This window comes from Canis lupus, chromosome 25 (genome assembly GCF_048164855.1).
Source record: "Canis lupus baileyi chromosome 25, mCanLup2.hap1, whole genome shotgun sequence".
Classification (NCBI taxonomy): domain Eukaryota; kingdom Metazoa; phylum Chordata; class Mammalia; order Carnivora; family Canidae; genus Canis; species Canis lupus.
This window is the reverse complement of record NC_132862.1, coordinates 4,679,111-4,702,716: the sequence shown is the minus strand read 5'-3', so window position 1 is coordinate 4,702,716 and position 23,606 is coordinate 4,679,111. Positions and strand designations below refer to the sequence as shown.

The 23,606-nt window shown below is 47.2% G+C and overlaps 1 protein-coding gene and 1 long non-coding RNA gene across 7 annotated transcripts in view; one reads left to right on the top strand and one right to left on the bottom strand.

Moving 5' to 3' along the window:
- Nucleotides 1–9,461, bottom strand: part of RACGAP1 (Rac GTPase activating protein 1) — a 28,148-nt gene extending 18,687 nt beyond the window's left edge. The window contains exons 1-3 of one of the 6 annotated variants that reach the window (XM_072797984.1): nt 9,258–9,368; nt 8,574–8,664; nt 2,218–2,306 (exon numbers count right to left, since the gene is read on the bottom strand). In XM_072797984.1, the coding sequence (XP_072654085.1) occupies nt 2,218–2,302 (85 nt within the window). In that variant the 5' untranslated portion in view covers nt 2,303–2,306; nt 8,574–8,664; nt 9,258–9,368. Of the gene's footprint in view, nt 1–2,217; nt 2,307–8,573; nt 8,665–9,257 lie in introns of all 6 variants that reach the window. The other 5 variants (XM_072797983.1, XM_072797981.1, XM_072797982.1 and 2 more) reach the window with 5 other exon arrangements.
- Nucleotides 9,462–13,091: 3,630 nt separating this feature from the next.
- LOC140617115 (uncharacterized) lies at nt 13,092–23,292 on the top strand. The gene is made up of 2 exons (XR_012017356.1): nt 13,092–13,358; nt 18,729–23,292. It is a non-coding gene; the product is annotated as an uncharacterized lncRNA (long non-coding RNA).
- The last annotated feature ends 314 nt before the right edge of the window (nt 23,293–23,606 follow it).

Genomic DNA, 23,606 nt, shown 5'->3' with positions numbered 1-23,606 from the left:
CGCAGCGGTTTGGCGCCTGTCTTTGGCCCAGGGCGCGATCCTGGAGACCCGGGATCGAATCCCACATCGGGCTCCCGGTGCATGGAGCCTGCTTCTCCCTCTGCCTGTATCTCTGCGCCTCTCTCTCTCTCTCTGTGACTATCATAAATAAATAAAAATTAAAAAAAAAAAAAAAGAAGAGGACAGAGACTGAGATGGTTGCAGAAAGAAGACTCTAGAAGTCTGGAAAACACAAAGCCACTCTATTTCCTCAAAAGCCAACATTCCAAGTCAGGAATTTAGAGAGGGAGGCAAAACATACCACTATTTTATAACAGAAATCAATGGGAAGATAGAAATGTGTTTATAAAACAAGGATACCTGTAAAAATAAGTATCTTTTTTTTGGCATAATTACTTCCAAAGTATTTTCACAACTAGTATCTCGTTTTATCCCCAAATGCTCACAGCACTCCCACAAAGAAGATAAAGACATTTGAATTCTTATTTTACAGATGGAGAAACAGATACAGAAATAAGTTAAAAGCCTGCACTAGTTATTTAGACTCCAAACCTCAGATTCCTCCCTCTGCCCCCATATCCTATTGGCTGTCTCCTCCTAGAGATCTTATTAATCACAGTCTCTTCTATTCCATTTTTCCTTATTTCCATCTTCACAAACACCATTCGAGTTAGGTAGGGCTCCTTCTGACTCTTCCCTGAGCTATGACAACCACATCCTCATTAGTCTCTCAGACTCTACCTCTGCCAGGGTCATCTTCCAAAAGCTCTGCTGATTATGCCACTCCCCCTACTCCTACTCCCCTCAAGCCCCACACCCGCTTGCCTCCATCCTAATTGCCCTCTCTCACCTGTGTCTGTTGGGACCTTACCCTACATCTACAGCTATACTCAAACCCTACTTTTGTCCATGAAGCCATTTAGTCAGTCATTCCTTTCCCTCAACTCAACGTGTGCTAGAAGCTGTTTTAGGTTCTCACTAAATATTTGCTGAATGAGCCTGAATTTTAAGATCTCTTATTCAATACTCTTCCCCACTGGGTTCCAAAGTAATCCATCTTCTGAGATGATGTGACCTCAAAGAGAAACCTAATTAGTATGCCATCATGGTAACTGAGCTGGTATCGGATGATAGGGCCATGCAACAACTACTGAGAGAAAAAATAGAATATTGTTTTAAAGGCCTGTAAGTGGATAAGAGCTATTAAAAACATCAAATTAAAGAAAATGCTGAATGGCATAAGCAAGACACCATGCTAAGTACTGTGAAGATCTAAAAAACTAAAAAATAAAAGTTGAAGATGCAGTTCTTACATTACTTTTATGCCAATGAGGCTGACTTAAGAGCAATGCTTACTAAATTAGATATTAAAGAAAATCTGAAATAGAAGAGAATGGCAACCCAAAGAAAAGCTGATAAAAAATAATTCCCTGGGCAGCCTGGGTGGCTCAGCGGTTAAGCGCCTGTCTTCAGCCCAGGGCATGATCCTGGAGTCCCAGGATCAAGTCCCACGTCAGGCTCCCTGCATGGAGCCTGCTTCTCCCTCTGCCTGTGTGTGTGTGTGTGTGTGTGTGTGTCTCATGAAAAAATAAATAAAATCTCTTAAAAAAATAATTCCCTTAGATCACGTAAGTCAGGGCCATCAGCCCCACCTCTTTTCTCACTAATCTACCTCCCAGACCACTGTTCTATCACCACCTCCTTTTCCTCCCTAGCTTTCTATCTACCCAATTTCAACCCTTTCTAAGAATCAAATATATGACACAGATAAAGGCAGATGAATAGTCCCTTCTTCAAAATGAAATTTTGACATTTTTCTTCTCAACTGAAAATATTTTATAGCACAGAGGGAAAGCCCAGGAAAAAAAATGCAGACAACTACTACTCTAAAGAAAGAAGCAACATCCTGGGAACTTCAGATTTTACTCAGTTCATAGTATGAAAGTGATATTGGCAACTAATACCAAGTATTCAAGGGAAAGAGAATCTTGATAATGAAAGAAATCTGGGCAAACCCATTTAAGAACTATAAGAAAAAAGTGACCAGTTAAAATGAGTGTCCATTAAGCTTTGACCATGGATAAGTGACTATCACATTCTTTTTAGAAAGCCCCAATGAAAAACAATTTTAAGACTGGAACACACTTCAGCTTTGTAGAAAACCAAAATCTGAAATCTGTTTTTTCTCTTCACACAGGCCAGCTCAGGATGACTTACGGAGTTCATTTCCTTCACTGAGAAGCTCCACCCGGCGTACAAGCTGCTCAAACAGATTCCGCAAATTCAGCATCGTCGTATCCATCTTTCTGCCAAGAAATCAAATATACATTAGGGGTCCAGCCTTCTCCCCCAGACAAAAGATTCAGTAGCAATCCAATACAGCCATCAGTGACTAACATCTGGACTCTTCCATTTGTAGCTATCATTATAAGGATCTCAAGCCAACAATCGGTCTTGTATAATCTTTATTATAAAAACAAAGTCGGAATGTTTAACACTCATTTGAAAATCAGAGAAGCATTTCAGACCTCCAAATATAACACCCCTTCCTGCCTACTTCTTTTCCTCCACTCTGCAATCACTCTGGAGCTGCAAGGAAAGCAATTAGGGACAAGCATGTCAGTTGATTACTAGGTAACCAACTATAAAATGTGGTTCTTAGTCTATTGATTAATATAATGCTTTTGCCACTTTAATCCTTCTGGACTTTGAAGCCCTTCAACGTAACTTAAAAGGTTTATTTTTAATTTCATTTTTAGCTAGTACCCCTATTGCAACTGCCTTTTAAAACGCAGGACATGGTCAGCACATTTCCTACCAACGGCACAGATGACGTCACACAAGTGATTAAGTGAGGAAATCGCCAGCTCAGCAGCACAAGAATTATTTCTGTAATGCAGGGCTCTCTGCTGGACTGTGTGCAGGGACTATGTCTAATAAATTTATACTAAGTATAGGCAAAGGATTATGTTGTACCACATTCTGGCACCAAGGAGACAATACACCACCTTCACAGTTAGAAGGGCAAAGGAAAAAAATCATTTGCTACTGTGTTCTATATAGTGAATTTCAGGCTTCATATTTCCCCCCAAAGACCTGCTGATATTACATTAAAAACGGTGTCCTTGGGATGCCTGGGTGGCTCAGTGGTTGAGCATCTGCCTTTGGCCCAGGGCGTGATCCCAGGGTCCAGGATCGAGTCCCGCATCAGGCTCCTTGCAGGGAGCCTGCTTCTTCCTCTGCCTGTGTCTCTGCCTCTCTCTGTCTCTCATGAATAAATAAATAAAATCTTAAAAAAAAAAAAAATAGTGTCCTTACAGACAGTTCTATTCTGAATGGACTTTAACTGGAAACACTTTTAGGAAATAAGATCTTCATTTAACAGTCAAGAAAAAGAAGACATCAACTGGACATTATAAAAATTATCAAGGAAAAAAATTAACAAGGAAATGAAATAAAAAATAAATTTCATTTGAAAACTGAATGTCTTTAGAAACACCATTGGATTCTTTTTTTTTTCCCCCCACCATTGGATTCTTATGTTTCTCCAAGTCCTCCTTCAACATTCTAGTCCAGGTCCTTAGTTCATGCATCTAAATTAAATTTTAAGAACTCTTTTATGAAGGTTTAGTTATTTTACAACATTAAGAAGATTGTACCAGAAGCTATGAGGGCAGTACAGGGGGAAAAAAAACCACAAAGGACAAAGGAATATATAAACATAAAGATATTTTCTACTAAATGCTACAGAGTTATTCATTTGTACTCAAATGATGATTGGTCTAATAGCCAAAAAGCTTTCAATTCCAAGCTTGGAGGCAACATATACCTGAATCAGGGCCGGAAACCAAGATTTCAAATGGCAATGTATCTGTTCCAAGCTACATAATCACAGCAAGCTGCTAAGCAACCAGACTAACAAATTTATTACAAAGATCTTTCTCTAAACTAAGAACAAAACTAAAGAATAGCATTAAAACTGACAGGAAGAGATCTAGAAGTCGTGGAGATGCCCATGGGTTTAACAGTATGACAAAACAGGCAATATATACCCAAATGCTACAGGGCAGGAGCAGGGCATTCAGTAGTTTATTTAAATGATGATTTCCTTTGGCTCCAGTAAAAATGGGAAGAGACTGATCAGTTTTAATGTAGGGCACTGATTTCCATTATCTCAGCACTCACCTATATATTCTGAGACTGTAAGGCAGTGAATTCAGTACATAGGAAAACCTCTAACTGCCCAAGAATGCAGAAAAGGAAGATTGCACAGTGCAACTCGAGTATTAAAAACTGGTTGTTAAAAAAAAAAAAAAAAATCAGAAGGATTGTTGTTTTAAATGACAATACAACCTCATCCTTTGTCCCCTTTAAAAGAAATCCTCACATTTTCTCAAGTTCCTCTAGCCCATTATTCTTCTTGCCTGTGTTCTGTGCATACCATTCCCTAGAGTGAGGGTTGGGGGGGCGGGGGGAGAGTTGGCTCTTGAAAACAACCAGATTCCTAAAAAGACTAAAGACACAGAGAACCTACCTGGGGACATCTCCTCATCGTAGTAACAGTTATCGCACACAACCATCTCCATCTACTACATTATGCTTCAAATATGATGCCTGGTCCCCAGGAGACAGTTGCTTAACTGAACTCCCAGTGCTCTGTTATAAAACAGAGGTAAGTAAACCTTAACTGTCAGACCATCAGAGTCTCCAGATTTAGAGTTTTATGAAGGGTTTACGGATTTTTTTTTTCTATTCTTCCCTCTCAACACCAGAGATTCCCTGAAATTCAATCCTCCAATCTCTTAAAGAACTTATCAAACTATCCCATGTTCGTCATTACAGCTTTCCAGATGATCACCCATTCCTCCTTGGCCTCTCTCCTAACCCAGTCCTATAGTTCTCGGTTTGCTTGGGGTGCCCTGGAGGTGAAGCAGGATTCTGAGATTTTGTTCTAGCCTTCCCCATTATATATTAGCAACTACTCTACCAACTGACTTACCCTATTGACTCCCAATTTTGATTTCCTTATCATTCACTCTGTTTCAAACCTCAGAATCACCTTAAGTTACTCCCTTTCAGACAAGTATGATTACCCATGGATTTTTCTCTCATGTTTTCTATCCATCCCCTAATTGCTGGCAGGCTGTCATCACTCACTTCAACTGGCCTTTCCCCCACTGCTTTGCTCAGCTGGCACTCAGACACATAAACCTTGCACTCTAACTTTACCACATTTCTATCCTATATCCCAGGTAGACTATACATGAGAGCGGAAACCTTACCTTTGGCACTACTGAAACCAAGTAACACTCGGTATTTAAAAATAAATATTTGATGGGGTGTCTGGCTGGCTCAGTCAATAGAACATGCTACTCTTGATCTCGGGGGTCATGAGTGGGAGCCCCATGTTGGGCGTAGTTTATTAAATAAATAAATGAATGAAATCAGAGAATACATACACACACCCATGATCCTATGGTCAAAAGAATTTCCATTCCATCTGAACATCAATGTATAATACTGATGAAAACTGAATCAACAGTTTTAAAAAGGGGTGGTTTGGACAGAAGCCCTGGAATAAAGTTTGAGTTCTTCTATTTGCTAGTATAACCTGGGATAAGTCAAATTCTGAGACTCATTTATAAGGGGGAACAATAACACCTGGCCTATTTACCTCACAGAGCATCATCGATTCATGTAGGTATAAGTTTTATAATGTAAAAATCGAACCTTACTATTAAAAGTGGGTATGACATTTTTTTTGTTTTTTGTTTTGGTCTGATGGTTATTATTTACATCCTACCACGTGATTACCAAATCATAGCTGGAACCCAGACCAAGAAGAATGGAGAAGATAGCAAAATTTGACCAGGTCTAGGCTCTTTGGCAAGCTGTCTTACACGAGGCTTGTAGCATCCGAGAATAGCTTTTCCTCTAACACAGGTTTACTTAGGGTAATCCAAAAACGGCACTGGCAAAATATAATCCTCTTCTCTTTATATGCCAGGGGACTATGTATTTTTATTAATGTTCTATAGAAGTGACATTCAGGAATTATTTATAGATGACAAAAATATCTTTCTGCATCAGTACTAACTCTGATATCTCAGCCAAATTGTAACTCAAACAGCTAAAATTTACTCATCCTATTCAATGTCAATTAAAAATGGTCTTAATTTTTCTGTTGGGTCACATTTTCCACCCACATGAATACTCCTTTATTTCTCCCCCTTTATTATTTATCAGCTCCATAGCTAGGAGATACACTAATGTGAAAGGAAACAAAAACAAAGTCATATTGTAGTACATTGCTTTGCAGCTGTAAAACAGCTGTCACTTTGCACTACAGAGGCGGCTGCCTTTTGGGAAAGCTGAAATGATCTGCGTGTAGCAAGGAAATCAGTTTGCGGAGCACTTTAAACAAAAAGGTGTTAGAGAATCTCAGCTGTTATTGATGAGAAGCCCCAGAGGTGGAGAAGTCACTATGTTACAGATTCCCAATCTGTGAGTATCCCTGAGGGAGCAATTTCACATCACCAGGAAAGAGTCTCAGCTTGATGTGATTGCTTTGAGTCCCCAATTTAATTTCAATCACCCAGCCAAGAGACAGACATCGTCCTTCAGAATAACAGACTATTACAGATCTTAACTGCAGAGTATCCTGGGAAAAGTTCTATCCTCTTCTTCCTCCTAGAAACAACATTATTAAGAGACCCATACATCACGTTTTAGATGCACCAAGGGTGCTAACTAAATATTGTAAGACAAAGCAATGGAAGGTTGCCTGAGTTTTTCAGGAAACAGTTTTAATGAAAAACATTCTCACAAACTAAATCTGGAGATTCCCAAGAATTCAGCAATACAGGTTTTCCACTGCCAAAGAAAACCATTCCCTAAGACAGTCTCAATACTACAAGATTCTTTCATATGAAAGTATTTCAGAGCAATTCTTTTTCCCGAAAGTCCAGCTTCTGCTTCACTGTATCAAAAGCCTCTACACAACTGGCAGACAGAAGGATTATCTTGAAACCAAATGTTCTTATGAACAAATGAACTGCAGAAAGAGTAAACAGAATGTTCTCAGTCCAACTTGAATGAAGACTACCAAGAAAGGAGCTGATTATTATGTCTCAGAAAATTATCACTAGCTTAGTATACTTAGTAAAGTTCTTTTTCCTTCTTATTCTGTGAATTCTTCCCATTCTTCAGTGTTCCGTTCCTCAAGGTCTAGTGTCTTCCCAATTCACTAAAGCATTCCCTAACAGTTTCAGTCAAAATTACCCCTATTATCAATAGCACTCATTTGACAGAGATAGGGCACTGCTTCACACTCTGAATTTTCTAAGTTCAAAAAAATTAATGTTTTTTAATAGTGAAACTAAAACCTCATCACTCTAATTACCTGCATCTCCTTATCTAAACTTTGCCCATTATATACTTATATCTCACAATATTGCAATCATAGATATAATTTTGTGTTTTGCTTTTCTCTATCATATTTCCATTAAGTTACAAAAAGTGGATTAACAATTACTTGACCATTCTGTTCTTTGGATATGTATGGAATTTCCAGTTTTCCAGTTACATTTACATAGAATCTCCTGCATGGTCACTCCCTCATCTCCTTCAGGGATATATTCAAATGTCATTTTCACAGTGAGGTCTTTCCTAACTACCCACTTTTCAATTGCAGCCTTTACCCCTAACACTTCTCTGCTTTATTTTCCTCCAAAGTACTTATCTCCATCTAACATATTTATATATTAACTTATTTGCTGGGGATCCCCGGGTGGCTCAGTGGTTTAGCGCCTGCCTTCCACCCAGGGCGTGATCCTGGAGTCTCCGGATCGAGTTCCACATTGAGCTCCCTGCATGGAGCCTGCTTCTCCCTCTGCCTGTGTCTCTGCCTCTCTCTCTGTCGCCCATGAATAAATAAATAAAATCTTAAAAAAAAACAACAAAAAAAAAACTTATTTTATTCTCTGCCTCAACAGTTTAAGTTCCAAGAAGCAACTGATTTTTGTCTGTTTTGTTCACTGCTGAGCCCCTAGTACCCTGAATAGTGCCTGACATTTGGCAAATGATTAATAGACATTTCCTGAATGAATGAACATCACTGTGAACAGTTTTGTTTTGTTTTGTTTTTTTCTTCTCTTTAGGTGGCTGGATTCCCTAGAACAGTTTTCCAAGGCTGGGATTACTATATTGCAGGGTAAAAACCTCTTCGAGCTCTTGATAAACATTGCTAAAATATTATCTAAAAGGGCTGTACTACTGTACAGTATACTCAACAGGGCAGAGGCCTACTAGATTCACCAGTGTTAAGTCCTATGCTCTACTGGCCCGAACAAAGCTCCAGCTGTTTGAAAGCTAAAGAAGACTGTCTTGGGGGCAGCCTGGGTGGCTCAGCGGTTTAGCACCGCCTTCATTCCAGGGCGTGATCCTGGAGACTCGGGATCCAGTCCCACGTCGGGTCCCTGCATGGAGCCTGCTTCTCCCTCCGCCTGTGTCTCTCATGAATAAATAAATAAAATCTTAAATTAAAAAAAAAAAGAAGACTGTCTTGTACTTACATTATGCACTGAGTGAGTACCTGTTGAATACTTAAGCTACAGGAGGAAAGGCGTCTTCTCTAAACCCTTTCAATAACTCGAAAAGTTCACCCTACACATTCAAGAGAATGATAATGGGAATTCTTAAAAAAAAAAAAAAAGGGAAAAAGGCTTATCTTCTCACCCACCCTACGTTGCTAGACACTCCCTCCGCCTGCGAGCGAAAATCCAATGAAGAGAGACACCTACGTGGAACCGTAGAAGTTAAGGCCCAGCGCTGTTCCTAAAGCTAAGAATTAGGATGGGGCGGGCGGGATGCCGCGGCCCGGCCAGCGCACCTGGACACGCACAGCCCACAGGGAGAGGCTCCACTTCAAGCCGCCCCGGCCTCTCAAACACACACCAGGCCTCCTCCCTGCCCCCAAGCCCTGGCGTCCGCCCAAGAGAATGGGGGTGTTACCCCCACCCGCTCCCGGCCTCGTTCTCCAGAGAGAGTCCCCTCTCCGGGGGTGGGTCCTGCCCTGCTCGAGCCCCCGCCCCAAAAAGATGCCCCCGGCTTCCCGCAAAACACAGCGAGGAGAGAGAAGCCCTCCGCGGGAGGCCCGGGGCGGGCTGCCGACGCCGGTCCCCTGCTGAGCCCGCCGCGGCCCCGGCTCACCCCCCGGGACACTCCCCCTCCTACCGCAAGCCCGGAGCCGGACGCACCTGCTCTCGCAGCCCCCGGCGCCCACCTAGCCGGGTCCGCCCGCCCCGACCCGGCCCGACCTGGGCCGACCTGGGCCGCCTTCCACTCGCTCCCCTCCGCGCCTCACCCAACGGCAGAGCAGCACCGCGCCTCCGGCTCGGGTTTGAAATCCTGCACCAACCAATCACAGAGAAATTTATTCCTCCCGCGCTGGCCCTCGACGCTGCGACGCACGCACCAGCGCCCCCGAGTGGGGAGGGGGAAGGCCAGCACCGCGCATGCGCGTGCTGACGAGACGACGCCAAAGGCAGCCATTTTGACTAAGGTTAACAGACGGGCGGGGGCGTTGTTTGTTTTTAGGGTCTCCCCCCAGTCCGGATCCCTTTCCTGAAGCCGTTCAGGGTACCATATTGACTAAGGGCAAATGAGGGGCCGGCGGGGTGGCTCAACGGTTTGGCGCCGCCTTCAGCCCAGGGCGTGATCCTGGAGACGCGGCATCGAGTCCTACATCGGGCTCCCTGCATGGAGCCTGCTTGTGTCTCTGCCTCTCTCTCCGTCTCTGTGTCTCTCATGAATAAATAAGATAAATAAATAAAAATAAGGGCAAATGATACTTCTTGAGTGCGGGTTATGCTCGGCCTTGCTGTTTCCCCCCGGGCAGGAAAATAGGGCTTTTGGAAACTGTCAGTTGAACAGTGTCAGGTCTCGCTGTTCAATAGGAAGAATTCCGGAAGGAGATAGAACAGCAGTCATTTGTAACCATATTTATTGAGCTATGTAATGCCTTCATTCACGGATGCATTCCTCCAGGTTTTTATTTGACATGCATTTATTGGGAGCCCTAAATTCGTAACAAGTGGTCTACTAGGTATCAGAAAAATACAGATGATACGATCTCTGCTTTCCAGTAGCCAAGAATGGAGGAGACAGCTGGAGGGGTAGGGGTAGGAATAAATGCAAAATAAAAGTGCTATAATTCTGTTTAATAAATGTTCACTTAGCACTTGGCATTGTGCTAAGCACAGAGCTTTCTTAAGTCGTCGTGCAGATTCACAGTGAGAAATATATTTGACATTACAGCCAAGTATCACAGAATTCCGCTCATCCTTCTACAATGCGATGTACTCTGAACTTCTCTAGTCTCCCCCCACCCCCACCTCGTTATCAGTCCTCTCTACGTCTTTGAATTCATTACTGAATAATGAGTGGCTACCCGCAATTTGAAAAAATACTGGCCAAGGCATACAGGAAGCAGTGTGTTTTAAAGGAAAGGTCACAGGTTTCATAACCAGAAAACTTGATTCCATTTAAACAAATACCATTGGAGCTCTTTTGCGCAGCAGGCATACCACTGAACCACTTGTATTATCACTTTGTAACCCTTCTTGTACTTCGTGTTCTCCAACTATAAAACAGAAATAATAGTACTATCCCTGTGTCACAGGTTTATTCCCAGAGCAAACTGTGTCTGGAACACTATTAGAGTTTACACTTTATAGAAGCTGTAATACATATTGTTATTAATATTTTTTTTTAGATTTTATTTATTTATTCATGAGAGACAGAAACAGAGAGAGAGAGAGAGGCAGAGACATAGGCAGAGGGAGAAGCAGGCTCCATGCAGGGAGCCTGACGTGGGACACAATCCGGGGTCTCCGGGATCACGCCCTGGGCTGAAGGCGGTGCTAAACCACTGAGCCACCCGGGCTGCCCTGTTATTAATATTATTAGGGAAGATATAAAGAAAGTAAATATTAACTCTACATTATTATACCACTTTATCCTTCCCACAACCCTTTAAGGTCAGGAGCATTCATTGTTTCATTGGTCTGTGCCTCCTTAGACCCCTATCCTACAGTAAGTATGAGGACACAATATGTGTAAAGTGAGTTAGAAGTACAGATGAAGAAGCAGTTAATCCTATCTGGGGAGTGGGAGTGTTCGAAAAGCCTACAGAGACTTGATGTCTGAGCTAGGACTTGAAATGTGAATAGGAATTTACCAGATACAAGGGGTGGCACATTCCTAGCAATGGGAGGATCCTGTGACCTCTCAGGAATGAGTCATCTGTATATTTAATAAATACACAAGCAAACAATTTATGAAGGTTTAGGGCTATGAAGGAACATTTACCTTAACACTCAGGTGACATTGGGGGTTCAGTGGGTATGAGGCCTTCTTAGGCAACTTTGGCTTGAGGAGTAAAAGAGGCAGCTGCAGCTGGTAAAGTATGTAGAGACTAGACCAGGAAGGAATTGGACTTGTCCTATAACAGACACATGACAAGACAATGGGATTTAGTCAGACTTTGACTAGGTTTGCATTTTACATGGGTCATATGCTCAGCTGGCATGGAGGATTGCCTAAGAGGGTAAAATCTGAAAGTAAAAAGACTCTTCCTGTGCCATTAGGGAAAAAAAAAAAAAAAAAAAGACATGAGCCAAATTAGGCCAGTGGCAGGAGGGATGGTAAGGAGGGGCAGATGGTGGGAAAGATATTCACGCAAAGAAGTGCATTTATTAAATGATTGGACCTAATGATTGGAAAGAGAGAAGAGGGTGTGAAATGACTCAGCTTTCTTCCTCTCCCTTTCACCTCTTGTCCAGTTACTGAGTGCAACTCTTAAGTATCCATTGTGTGCACACTCTTCTCCCTCCTACCTTCATCACCCTAGTCCATTACAGCAGTTGTAGCCACCAATGAAATTGTTTAACCCTCATTTACATTCCTTTTTTTTTTAAATTTTATTTATTTATTCATGAGAGACACAGAGAGGCAGAGATATAGGCAGAGGGAGAAGCAGGCCCCCGTGGGGAGCCCAATGAGGGATTCATCCTGGGACTCTAGGGATCATGACCTGAGCCTGAAGGCAGCCGCTGAACCACTGAGCCACCCAGGTGCCCCCCACCCCACTTACATTCTTAACGCCTGCCTGGAGTGATCTTTTATCTTTTTTTAAATATTTTATTTATTTATTCATGAGAGACACAGAGAGAGGCAGAGACATAGGCAGAGGGAGAAGCAGGCTCCATGCAGGGAGCTTGATGTGGGACTCCATCCTGGACACTCCAGGATCATGCTCTGGGCCAAAGGCAGGCACCAAACCGCTGAGCCACCCAGGCGCCCCTGGAGTGATCTTTTAAAAATGCAACTCTAATCATGTCTCTGTCTTGTTTAAAATCATTAACGATTTCAACTTCCTCCTCAGCAAAGACCAAGATCCCTACCAAGGGTCCCCTCATCTGACCTGGTTTGCCCCTGGAGCTCCACTTGCTGACCCTTCTAGCATTTGTTTGCAGTTCTTCCTCCCCACACCCCCCCACACCCCCCACACCCCACCCCACTGCCTTTTCCCCTAGCCAAGTTCTACTCACCCTTCCTAGGCAGCTTAAGAGTTTTCTGTGTGTTTCAGGGAGGTCTCTGAGGCCTGGAGCCATGCCTTTGTTGGAAGCTCCCTTAGCATCCTGTCCCCAGCCCCCACATGTCACCCCATTTGTACTATGGTTCTTCCACATGGCCTTTCACAAGTCATCTGTGCCTTTGTTCCCTCATCAACAAATGGAAATCATAATAGTACCTGCTTCATAGAGTTGTCGAGAGAAATAATTTTTTTAAATTTTTATTTATTTATGATAGTCACACAGAGAGAGAGAGAAAGAGAGAGAGAGAGGCAGAGACACAGGCAGAGGGAGAAGCAGGCTCCATGCACGGGGAGCCCGACGTGGGACTCGATTCTGGGTCTCCAGGATCGTGCCCTGGGCCAAAGGCAGGGAGGGGCTAAACCGCTGCACCACCCAGGGTTCCCTGTCGAGAGAAATAAATGAGATATCCTGGCCCGCAGTAAGTGCTCAGTAAATAGCCTTATCTTCCCTACCAAAGCATGAACTCCCAGCAAACTAGAGTTGGCCCTCCTCTCATTTACTCCTATGGTCTCTTGCTTTTGCAGCTCGGGCAGCCTCTAGGTGAGCAAAAGGGAGTTCAGTGGGCTGGTGGTGGCCCTGAAGGCCGAGTCACTGTCCACCAGCCTCACCGCCCTCCACCCAAGGCGCCACCACACCTCTCCGTGTCCACCCAAGCCCCTTTCCTGCTGCACGAGCCCCGTGAGAAGAGGCACAGGAAAGGTAAAGGGGTGTGTGTGTGTGTGTGTGTGTGTGTGTGTGTGTGAGCGAGGGTGGGGGTGGGAGTTGACGTCTTTCTTCCCAAACCACAGCTCTCCGGTGAGGGAGGCATCCTGGAGCTGCACCTGTTCAGGGAAAACCCTGAAAGCTGGTGCCAGAAAGCAGGGGTTTGATTCCCGGCTCCGCCACTTATTGGAGACGAGATCTGGGCTAGTTATTTCCCCTCCTGCTCCTCCAGTCTCACGCGCCGGTGCCCGGCGACGCCAGCGAGGTAATGGCTGTAAAAGGGCCTCTGCCTCCTAAAGCGCCGCTGTCAGAGGACTCAGGAGCCCCCGGGCGCCCCCCCCCCCGCCCTCCCCCCGCAGCCGGGTCACCTGAGCCTGCCCCCTCCCTCTCCCCCCTCCCATCCTCCCCCTTCCCCATCCTCCCTATCTCCCACCCCCATCGCCCACCCCTCTCCCCGCCCCCCCCCCGTCGGGTCACCTGAGCCTGCCCCCTCCCTCCCATCCTTCCCCTCCCCATCTCCCCTCCCCTTCCCCCCTCCCCACCCCCTCACCCTCCCCTAGCCCCCCCTCTCCTCATCCCCCTCCCTCCTCCCTCCATCCCCCGTCCCCATCCTCCCTTCCCCCCTCCCCATCTCCCACCCCCCTCACCCTCCCCCGTCCCTCTCCCCCTCTCCTTGTCCCCCTTCCCCATCCTCCCATCCCCCTTCCCCGTCCCCCTCCCCCTCTCCTAGTCCTCCTCCCCCTCTCCTCGTCCCCCTTCCGCATCCCTCCATCACCCTTCCCCATCCTCCCATCCCCTCCCCCTCCCCTCTCCCCCCCCCCCCCGTCCCCGGCAGCCCGAGCCGCCTGGCGCCGGGAGCCGCTAATGGGATTTATGCTAATGAGGAGGACGCGGGTGACCGCCCGAGCGGCCCGCGCCCCGCCGCCCCCGCGCCCCACCCCGCCGGGCCGGGCAGCCTGCCCGGGAGTCGCGACAGAGGAAGTGTCCCCGCGGGTCCCCGCGGCGCGGCGAGGGAGACCGGGTGCCGCCGCGATCCGTGTAGTCACGCCCAGGGCTCGCCTCCGCGCGTTCTGCGGCCTGGGGTCGCCTCCCCGCCCTCCCCGTCCGCTCTGCCTCTCTGAGGTCTCGCTCCCTCCCTGCCTCCCTCCGTTCCAGAACCCAGAGGTTTGGAGCGCGTCTGCGTTCCGGGCGGTGCGCTAGGCACGGACGGGGTGCGCTGGGGGTGCGAGGGGCGCAGAGTGCAGAGGTGGGGACTGGGTTCTGGGGTGCAGGGAGAGCCAGCCCCCCCTTCGGGCTGACCCGCAGGAAAGTGGGCCTGGAGGAAGAGGCGCGTGAGCCCAGCTGTGCAGGCAGGATAGGATCCCAGGGGATGGGAGTAGGAAGAGTCAAGAGAAAACAGAGAAGTCGATCCAGTGGGCAAGGTTCCTGCTTGGTGAGTCGGGGTAGAACTGGAAACAATTTTGGCTTCAGAGTGTGAGGGACCTTGAATACCCGGCCAAGTAAGTTCGATGTGATTCTCAAGGCCCTAGTGAGCCACTGAAGGTTTCCGAGCAAAGGACAGGCCTTACTCCTTTTTTTGTCTGTTTTAAGATTTTATTTATTTGAAAATTTTTTTTTATTTATTTGAGAATGAGAGAGAGAGAATGTAGGGGTGAGGGTGGGAGGAGGGGCAGAAGGAGAAGCAGTCTCTCCACTGGGTGAGACTAGACTCTCCCATAGGTGGGGAGCCCCACCTATCCCAGGACCCAGAGAGCATGACCTCAGCTGACTGAGCCACCCAGGCGCCCTGTCAGCCCTACTTCTTCTTATTTCCCTAAAAGAAATGGCAAAGTATAGTGAGTGGTTAAATGGGTGAGCTCTGGGGTTATACTGGCCCTGGTTCAAAGTCTATTTCCATCCCCATGACCTGTGTCATGGGCAATTTGACTTCTCTGTGCCTCTATTTCCCTATTATATGGGGATGAGAATGATAATGTGAAGGGCTGTTGGAAGGATTCAATGAAACAGTGTTTGCAGAACACTCAGCACACTGCCTGGCACATGCTTAGGGCTCCATAAGTATCTGTTACTATTTTTATGTCTCCCTGTGCTCCTCTCTCTTTCTTTTGTCACTTTCTTCTGATGATCCTTCTCCCTCTCATCAAAACAAAAACAAAAACAAAAAATCTTCCCCCAATCCATAGTTTCCCCACTTCATGCCTAGGAATCACCCTCTCACAATGAATAAAGTATTGAACTAAATCAGAGTATAATAGAACCAAGGCCCCTTCAGAAACACACCAGTGCCTCTCCCAAGCACCCAGGAGCCTTGCTTACAGGAAGGGTGTAGTTACTGTGCTGAACGTGGCTCCCCTAGATTCCAGTCTCTTTAAAAAAACTGAGACCACAGCTCATTCAGCCCCACTTTGTCCCATCTCTGACAACATGCCTGACCTTCAGTAGCTCCTGCTCTATACTAGTGATTCTCAGATGTTGATGTGCATTAGAATCCCTTCCAGAGTTCTCGGCTTTTGTTTTTTGTGTTTTGTGTGTGTGTGTGGGTGTGTGTGTGTGTTTTAAGATTTTATTTATTCATTTGACAGAGAGAGCACAGGCAGGGGGAGTGACAGGCAGAGGGAGAGGGAAAAGCAGGCTCCCTGCTGACCAAGGAGCCCAAGGCAGGGCTCTATCCCAGGACCCCAGGATCATGACCTGACTGAAGGCAGTGGCTTAACCAATTGAGCCACCCAGGTGCCCCCAGAGTTCTTGTTAGAACACAGGTTGCTAAAATGTAAAAAAAAGAAAAAAAAGAAAAGAAAAAGAACACAGGTTGCTGTGTACCACCATCAGAATTTTTTTTCCCCGCCATTAGAATTTCTGATTCAGTGGTCTTTGGTGGGGCTTGAGAATTTGCATTTCTAACACATTTGCAGGTGATGCTGATGCTACTAGCCTGGGGACCACACTTTGAGAGCCACTGCTCTCTAATGGCTATTGAGTGGGAGAAGAAAGTAGCTGGTTCTTTAAAAAGACTCGAGATTTATGTAAACCATAGCAAGTGCCACTTCTACTGTTAACCCTAAAAGTCCAGCCAAGAGCTAGTTCTCAGGAGTCAGATCTGGACCCTCTCACTCTTCAGTTTCTGTCATCTGCAGTGTTAAAGGAGAATAACAGAACCTACTTCTCAGAGGTTTGATTTGATGATGATGAAGGGGATTATAGATGCTGAGTTCGCTTCCCCAATCACTTTGTTGTTTAGCCAGAACTTCCACACACCTTTCATTAGATCCTCCCAATAGCCCTGTAGCCTAGGGGAAGCGTTATTCCCAGAGGGAGGGGGATGTTCAACTGCTAGTTCCCTCCCATTGTACAGATGAGAAAGCTGAGTCTCAGGGAAGTTAAAGGACTTGTCTAGAGCCTGTGCAGTTTGGGAGAATAGGGGAAAGAGCTCAGAGCAGAGCTGGATGCCCCTCTCTACTTCTCCCTCTGTTTATTCTTCCGCCACCTCCTTCCCTTAGGTCCCTTTCACAGCTCCTCTGGGTGTGTCTTACCTGAATCCCAATGATAAGAAGACAAGGTTGGGGCTCTCTGCACTTCTTGGCGGTGGGTCTGTTCTCTTGCCTCCCCCTACCCCCCTGCCTGCTACTCCCTCCCTGTGTAGGCCCCTATAGAACTGCCACTGGCTGTCTGTGTGGCAAATATCTACCCTGAATTCAAATTCTGGTGCAACACCCGCACTAGCTATGTGAATTTAAACAGATCTTTCCCTGGGATCCCTGGGGGGCTCAGCAGTTTAGCACCTATCTTCGGGCCAGGGCGTGATCCTGGAGTCCTGGGATCGAGTCCCATGTCAAGCTCCCTGCATGGAGCCTGCTTCTCCCTCTGCCTGTGTCTCTGCCTCTGTCTCTCTCTCGGTCTCTCATGAATAAATAAATAAAATATTTAAAAAACAAACAAACAAAAACACAGATCTCTCCCCTTCTAGCTTGTCTCTTCATCTGTGACATGAGGAGTGGCTTAAATCTCTGATTCCCAAACTGTAGAGGCCATAGAGTGATCGATCGATCATGGTCCCCAGGCCCCATGAAGACTGAGGAACCTGTCTCTGTGTAACTGTGTGATTGCCCGGGGCGGGGGCGGGGTGTGTGTGTGAGATAAAATACAAATGAGTTTTAGTGATGCAGCCCCAAACTCAGTTATTACGTATGTTCTAAACCAATAGATTTTAAAAATACAACTGTTGGGATACCTGGCTGACTCAGAGAGTAGAGCAAGCAACTCTTGATCTTGGGTTGTGGATTTGAGCCCCAAGTTGGCCAAAGAGTTTACATAAACACACACACATGCACACACACACGCACAAACATACAGTTGTTAATATGGCAGGATCATGGAAACTTTTTTGGGAATTTAAAAGGTTGGAAACCTCTGGGCTAAGATATCCTCTGAAGACCCTTTCAACTGCCATCCTGCAGGTGAATGGGCCTTCGACCGCCAGAGGGCGCTGACGCCCTGTAGGATGTGGAAACTGAGCCCCCCACCCCCAGCCCCCAGCCCCCAGCCCCCAGGGCGAGAGGGCTCTTCCAAACTGAGATAGGGTGGGACCAAGGCTCCAGTCCTGGATCTATAGACCGCAGCTGAGACCTGTCACACAGAAGGCTCTGTAAGAGAGATGTAGCTCCAGAGTTGAGGGAGGTAAGGGACTCAGAGAGGACAGTGACCTGTGTCCCTGGTCACTTAGCACTGTGCATACACCTGTGGCAGTGAGTGGTGATTCCCATCTGGTTGAACCTTGAGCTCCAGGTCCTAGTGTGCCATGTAGAAGGGTCCTCCCATTTCACCTCAGCTATCCTCAGAAAAGGTACCAAACAAAGCACAGATGGCCATCCCGAGTGGCCTTGGCACACAGCTCGGGAATGCAGGGACCTGATGAAGACCCGTGGAGGCAGGAAAGCCTTCCCGAAGGTGGAGTTGAGGATGATCAGAGAGGAGCAGGAAGGTGAGTCCAGGCAGGAGTTCTGCATAAAAAGGGAAATAAAGATCACTTGAGAATAGAAGGCAGTGGCTCAGGGCAAGAGAAGAGGACAGGAGAGGCATCGCCCTCCCTCCACCCTCTCACCACACCCCCACACCCCTCAACCCCAGCCCTGCTGAACCCTGGGCACAGCTCTGACCCAGCTCAGCCTCTCCAGTCAGGAATTTCTCGCTGGCAAGAGCCAGAGGGAAGGGTCACATACAAACCCCAGAGGCTGAGACTGTCATAGTCAAACTGTCGGGATCCAGAAGACCTTGCAGCCCAACCTGAGGGTATATGAGCGGAACGTGATGGGACACAGAGACTCTATACCACCCTAGAACTGACTCTCTCTCTCTCTCTCTCTCTCTCAGGCTTGATCTTAGCAGAACAAATGAAGAAGGACCCGGGGCCCCCGGCTCCCTTGGGCCAGAGTACTGGATCCTCACGCCTTACGGCCTTACTCTTGCTCTAGATGGGCCACCCCTTCTCCTTCCTGGCCAAGCTCCACTCATCTGCTGTTCCTCTCTTATGTATCCTGGCTGGCCCTAAGCGGTGAATTGCTTCCCACAACCACACTGCCCAACACAGCCCCTCTTCCCCTTGGCCTGGGCTCTGGGTACCAGCCCTGACTCCCAGGCTGAGTGTCTCCCAAGCCTCATTCCTTCTGCCCTCCCACACCTCTGGCCCTCCCAGGATACCTTTCTGAGGTTTGCCAAGCCTGAGTGCTCTTCTAGGCAGAGAAGACCAGAAGGAGAAGCAACCAGAAAAGCAGGGGGCATTCGTATTGGCAAGGCTCCTCTGGACAGCAGAATGGACAGCAGGACAGGCGGGGCAGGCTGGCCACTCTGGAGAGGGTGGGCACACCCTGCCTTCCCCTGTCTGAACAGGACCATCTCCCAAGCTTAGAATTTTGGCTCCAACACACATGTGAGTGTACACATACACACCAGGCCCGTCTGCTCTGCAGAAGTCCGCTTCCCTGAGGCCCCCAGGGCTGTTTCCCCATTGCCCACCAAGCCTTTCCCGTCTGCTTTCACAGGGGAACCCTCAGCCATGGGTTACCCCCACCCAGAGAGCTCCCAATTTTTTAGTCTTCCTGCCTTCTAGAGACAAGGCCTTATCAAATCTAGGGTCACTGCAGCTGCCCCATTTACAGCCCAGCCCCTGCAGCTCCCTCCAACCTCAGCACATCCCTCCCACTTCTGTGAAGCCTCCAAGGCTGGGAGGGAGGTCAGGATGGAGCCCATCTTGGCAAAATGAGAAAAGATTAGAGCAATACATTTGCTGTCAATGGCAATAAGGCTGCCTGAACAGGGAAAGAGGAATATTTGATTTCGGGCTCTCCAGGGGTCTTGGCGGAGGAACACTGGCAGCCTGCAGCCTCAGGCCTGATGGAGTGGGGAGGGCTGGTCCCAGCTCCAGCCAACTGGGGACCCTGGAGTCCCAGCCCTCCCATCTCCATATCGACCCCATCCTCTGCAGTCACCCGCAGGGTTGCAGCTCCCTCCCCTCTCTCCTCCCATCATTACTTCCTCCCCGCTGCCAAACTTGTGCTTCCCTGGAGCAGTTTTTCTACCCAGTGCAGGGTGATGGAGCAGAAAGAACAGTGCTCTAGGGGCTGGAGAGGAGACCTGGGTTCCAACCCCCTGCAGCATCTATGAGGGACTTCAGGCAAGTCGCTGAGTGTCTCAGAGCCTAGGACACTGTGGGGTTGGGGCATGACATGGCATTGGGCATCCTGAGGTCAGCACAGCCATTCACCACTTCAGTGGTCTTGGGTCACATCACTTAACCTCTCTGAGCTCCCATTTGTTCATCTATGAAGTGAAGATGAAGCAAATAATAAGGCCTACCTATGTCCTGGGGTGGTAGTGAGTGTCAGCAAAGCCTCAGGATAAGAAAGCTGTAAGTAGTGTGACATAGCGTTGTCTCCCTGCTACGTGGGAATTCTTGATGTGTTCCCTGGCCGAGGATGGGCCTGAGCTTCATCCAGAAATTCTAGAGGGTTCCTTCCAGCCCTAGGATCGTGGCTCTGGGTCCCACCCTCCCCAGTAGGCAGAGGGAATAGTTTTTCTGGAAAAGGCAGAAGAGGATTGTTTTTTTGTTTTTGTTTTTGTCAAACAGGCCTGAACTGAGGAGTTGACGCTCCTGGGCCAATCCTGAAAGACATTCTAGAGGGGGAGGTTTTAGAAGCAGCTGGTCAATAGCGTATCTTTCCAACCTCCTACCCTCATGTTTACAGGCTAACTGCCCCCTAGAGTTGTGCGATGGATGCAAATGAGGCAACTTCTGTCCAGCTTCCAGGCAAACGGACAAGGTGCTAGGCTGGAGAGGGCACAGGGAGCCTAGGGGATGGAAATAACATTCATTTCTGGGCTGCCTGGAAACATCTGCAGTGTTTTTCATATGATATCTGGTCTCTGCAACAGCCTGAGAAGGAGGTGTAACCAGCACCAGCTCGAGGTTGGTTAACTTGCCCATTTTTATATGCAAGGGCTATATGGGAGGAACTGTGATTCAGGTGGGCTGGACATCACTCCATGCTTCCTCCGATTGGAGCAGAAGGTTTGAAGGTTCCGTCCCGGACCTGGTTCCTTTGACTGAGCTGGGAACCTGGGCAGATCTTTGAGGGGATGGCACTACTTAACCAACTGAGCACAGAGAATGCTCTGTGTAGAAAGTGTAGAGCCCTGCACAAATGCATTATACCTTCATGTGCTTCCTTTCCAGTTCCAACTTCATTTCCCACTGCCCCCCTACATGATCCTCCCCTCTGGGCAGATCTCACTTTATTTTCAGCCTGACACATCAGGCTGATTCATGTCTTCCCCTCCCTCTTTGCTTATCGGGTCTCACCCATCCTTTGACACTTCCATGAAGCCTTGCCTGCCATGCAAAGTGGCAATAAGGTTAGCCTTCCTTGACTTACTGTTCACTTTCTATGAACGTGTCCTGATCCCACAAGAGAGTCCCCAACTGATTCTCTGAGGGCCCAGACTATGGTCCTAACTCCTACCTCTTTGTAATCTTAAGGCTTGCATAGAGTCTGGTACATATGGGGTGTTAGGAAAACATTTACAGCTGGAGGTGATGATTGTGGTGACGGTGCTCATTATAAAATCCACATTTGAATTTAAAGAAGAGGTGGGGGACGCCTGGGTGGCTCAGTGGTTGAGCATCTGCCTCGGCTCAGGGCATGATCCTGGGGTCCTGGGATCAAGTCCTGCATCAGGCTCCTGCGGGGAGCCTGCTTCTCCCTCTACCTGTGTCCCTGCCTCTCTGTGTCTCTCACGAATCAATCAATCAATCAATCAATCTTTAAAATAAATAAAGTGGGGGGGGGCCTGGGTGGCTCAGTCAGTTAAGCATCTGCCTTCAACTCAAGTTATGATCCCAGGGTCCTGGGATCAAGCCCCATGTTGGACTCTCTGCCCAGTAGGGAGTCTGCTTCTCCCTTTCCCTCTGTCATTCCTCCTGCTTATGTTCTCTCTCTCTCTCTCTCTCTGTCAAATAAATAAATAAAATCTTTAAAAATATAAAGTAGAGGTGGGGATGGTGGTGACGTGCTGATAGCTGTAATGCCTGGTATGGTGGTGAGCTGAGCATAGTGGTGTTGGTAGTGATGGTGGTGACTTGGATGATGTGAGTTTGAAGATGGTGGTAATGATGGTGATGGTGGTGATAGTGGTGGTGGTGGTGATGGTGGCCATATTAACTACCTATGGCTGCAGAACAAATTACCCCCAAAACTTAATGCTTCAAAACACACATTTGGGACGCCTGGGAGACTCAGCAGTTTAGCGCTGCCTTCAGCCCAGGGTGTGATCCTGGAGTCCGGGATCAAGTCCCATGTTGGGCTCCCAGCATGGAGCCTTCTTCTCCCTCTGCTTGTGTCTCTGCCTCTCTCTGTGTGTGTTTCTTATGAATAAATGAATAAAATCTTTTTAAAAAACCACACACACACACACACACACACACACACAATCATCTCCTAGTTTCTGCAGGTCAGGAATCTGGGCATCTGGGTTTAGGTAGGTGCCTCTGGCTCATTTTCTCATAAGACTGCAACCAGTGTGTCAGCAGGGGCTACAATCTCATCTGCAGTCTCCACCGATGGAGGATCTGCTTCCAAACTCACATGCGTGATTATCGGCAAGATTCAGTTCCTCCTGGGCTCTTGGGCCTTGCTGGGCATTGGCCTGAGGCTTCTCTCAGTTCTTTGTCACCATTGAGTAGCTGGCAACATGGCAGCTGGGTTTCCTCAGTGCAAGTGAGAGAGTACCCAGGACAGAAGCTACAGTCTCTTTGTAACCTAATCTTGAGGTAACATCCCATCACCCAATCCTTTCACTAGAAGCGAGTCATTATTCTATTTACTATCAGCCAGCCATTAAATACAGCCCATACATTAAAAAAATTGAGTATAGGGATGCCTGAGTAGCTCAGCGGTTGAGCATCTGCCTTTGGCTCAGGGCGTGATCCCGGTCCAGGGATCGAGTCCCACATCGGGCTTCCTGTGGGGAGCCTGCTTCTCCCTCTGCTAGTGTCTCTGCCTCTCTCTGTCTTTCATGAATAAATAAAATCTTTTAAAAAAAATAAAAAATAAAAAAATTAAAAAATCGAGTATAGTTGACATACAAGGTTACATTAGTTTCAGGTGTGTAACAGTGCTTCAACTTCTCTATGTGTTACACTACGCTCACCACAAGTGTAGTTGCCGTCTGTCACCGTACAACACTGTTACAATACCATTGGCCATTGGATCCCTGGGTGGCTCAGCCGTTTAGCGCCTGCCTTCAGCCCAGGGCATGATCCTGGAGTCCCAGGGTTGAGTCCCACATTGGGCTCCCTGCGTGGAGCCTGCTTCTCCCTCTGCCTGTGTCTCTGCCTCTCTCTCTGTGTCTCTCATGAATAAATAAATAAAACTAAAAAAAATACCATTGGCTATATTCCTTATGCTTTGCCTTTCATTCCCATGACTTATTCACTCCATAACTGGAAGCCTGTATCTCCCACTTCCCTTCACCCATTTTGCCCACCCCATCACCCCTCTGCAACCATCAGTTTGTTCTCTGTATTTATAGGTCTGGTTCTGCATTTATTTTGTTTATTCATTTGTTGTTTTGGATTCCATATATGAGTGAGGTCATAGCACAATATCCTCTATATCCACATATTTTGTAACAAATGGCATATATCACCCTATTTTAAGGCTGCATAATATTCATTATACACACACGTGTGTGCAC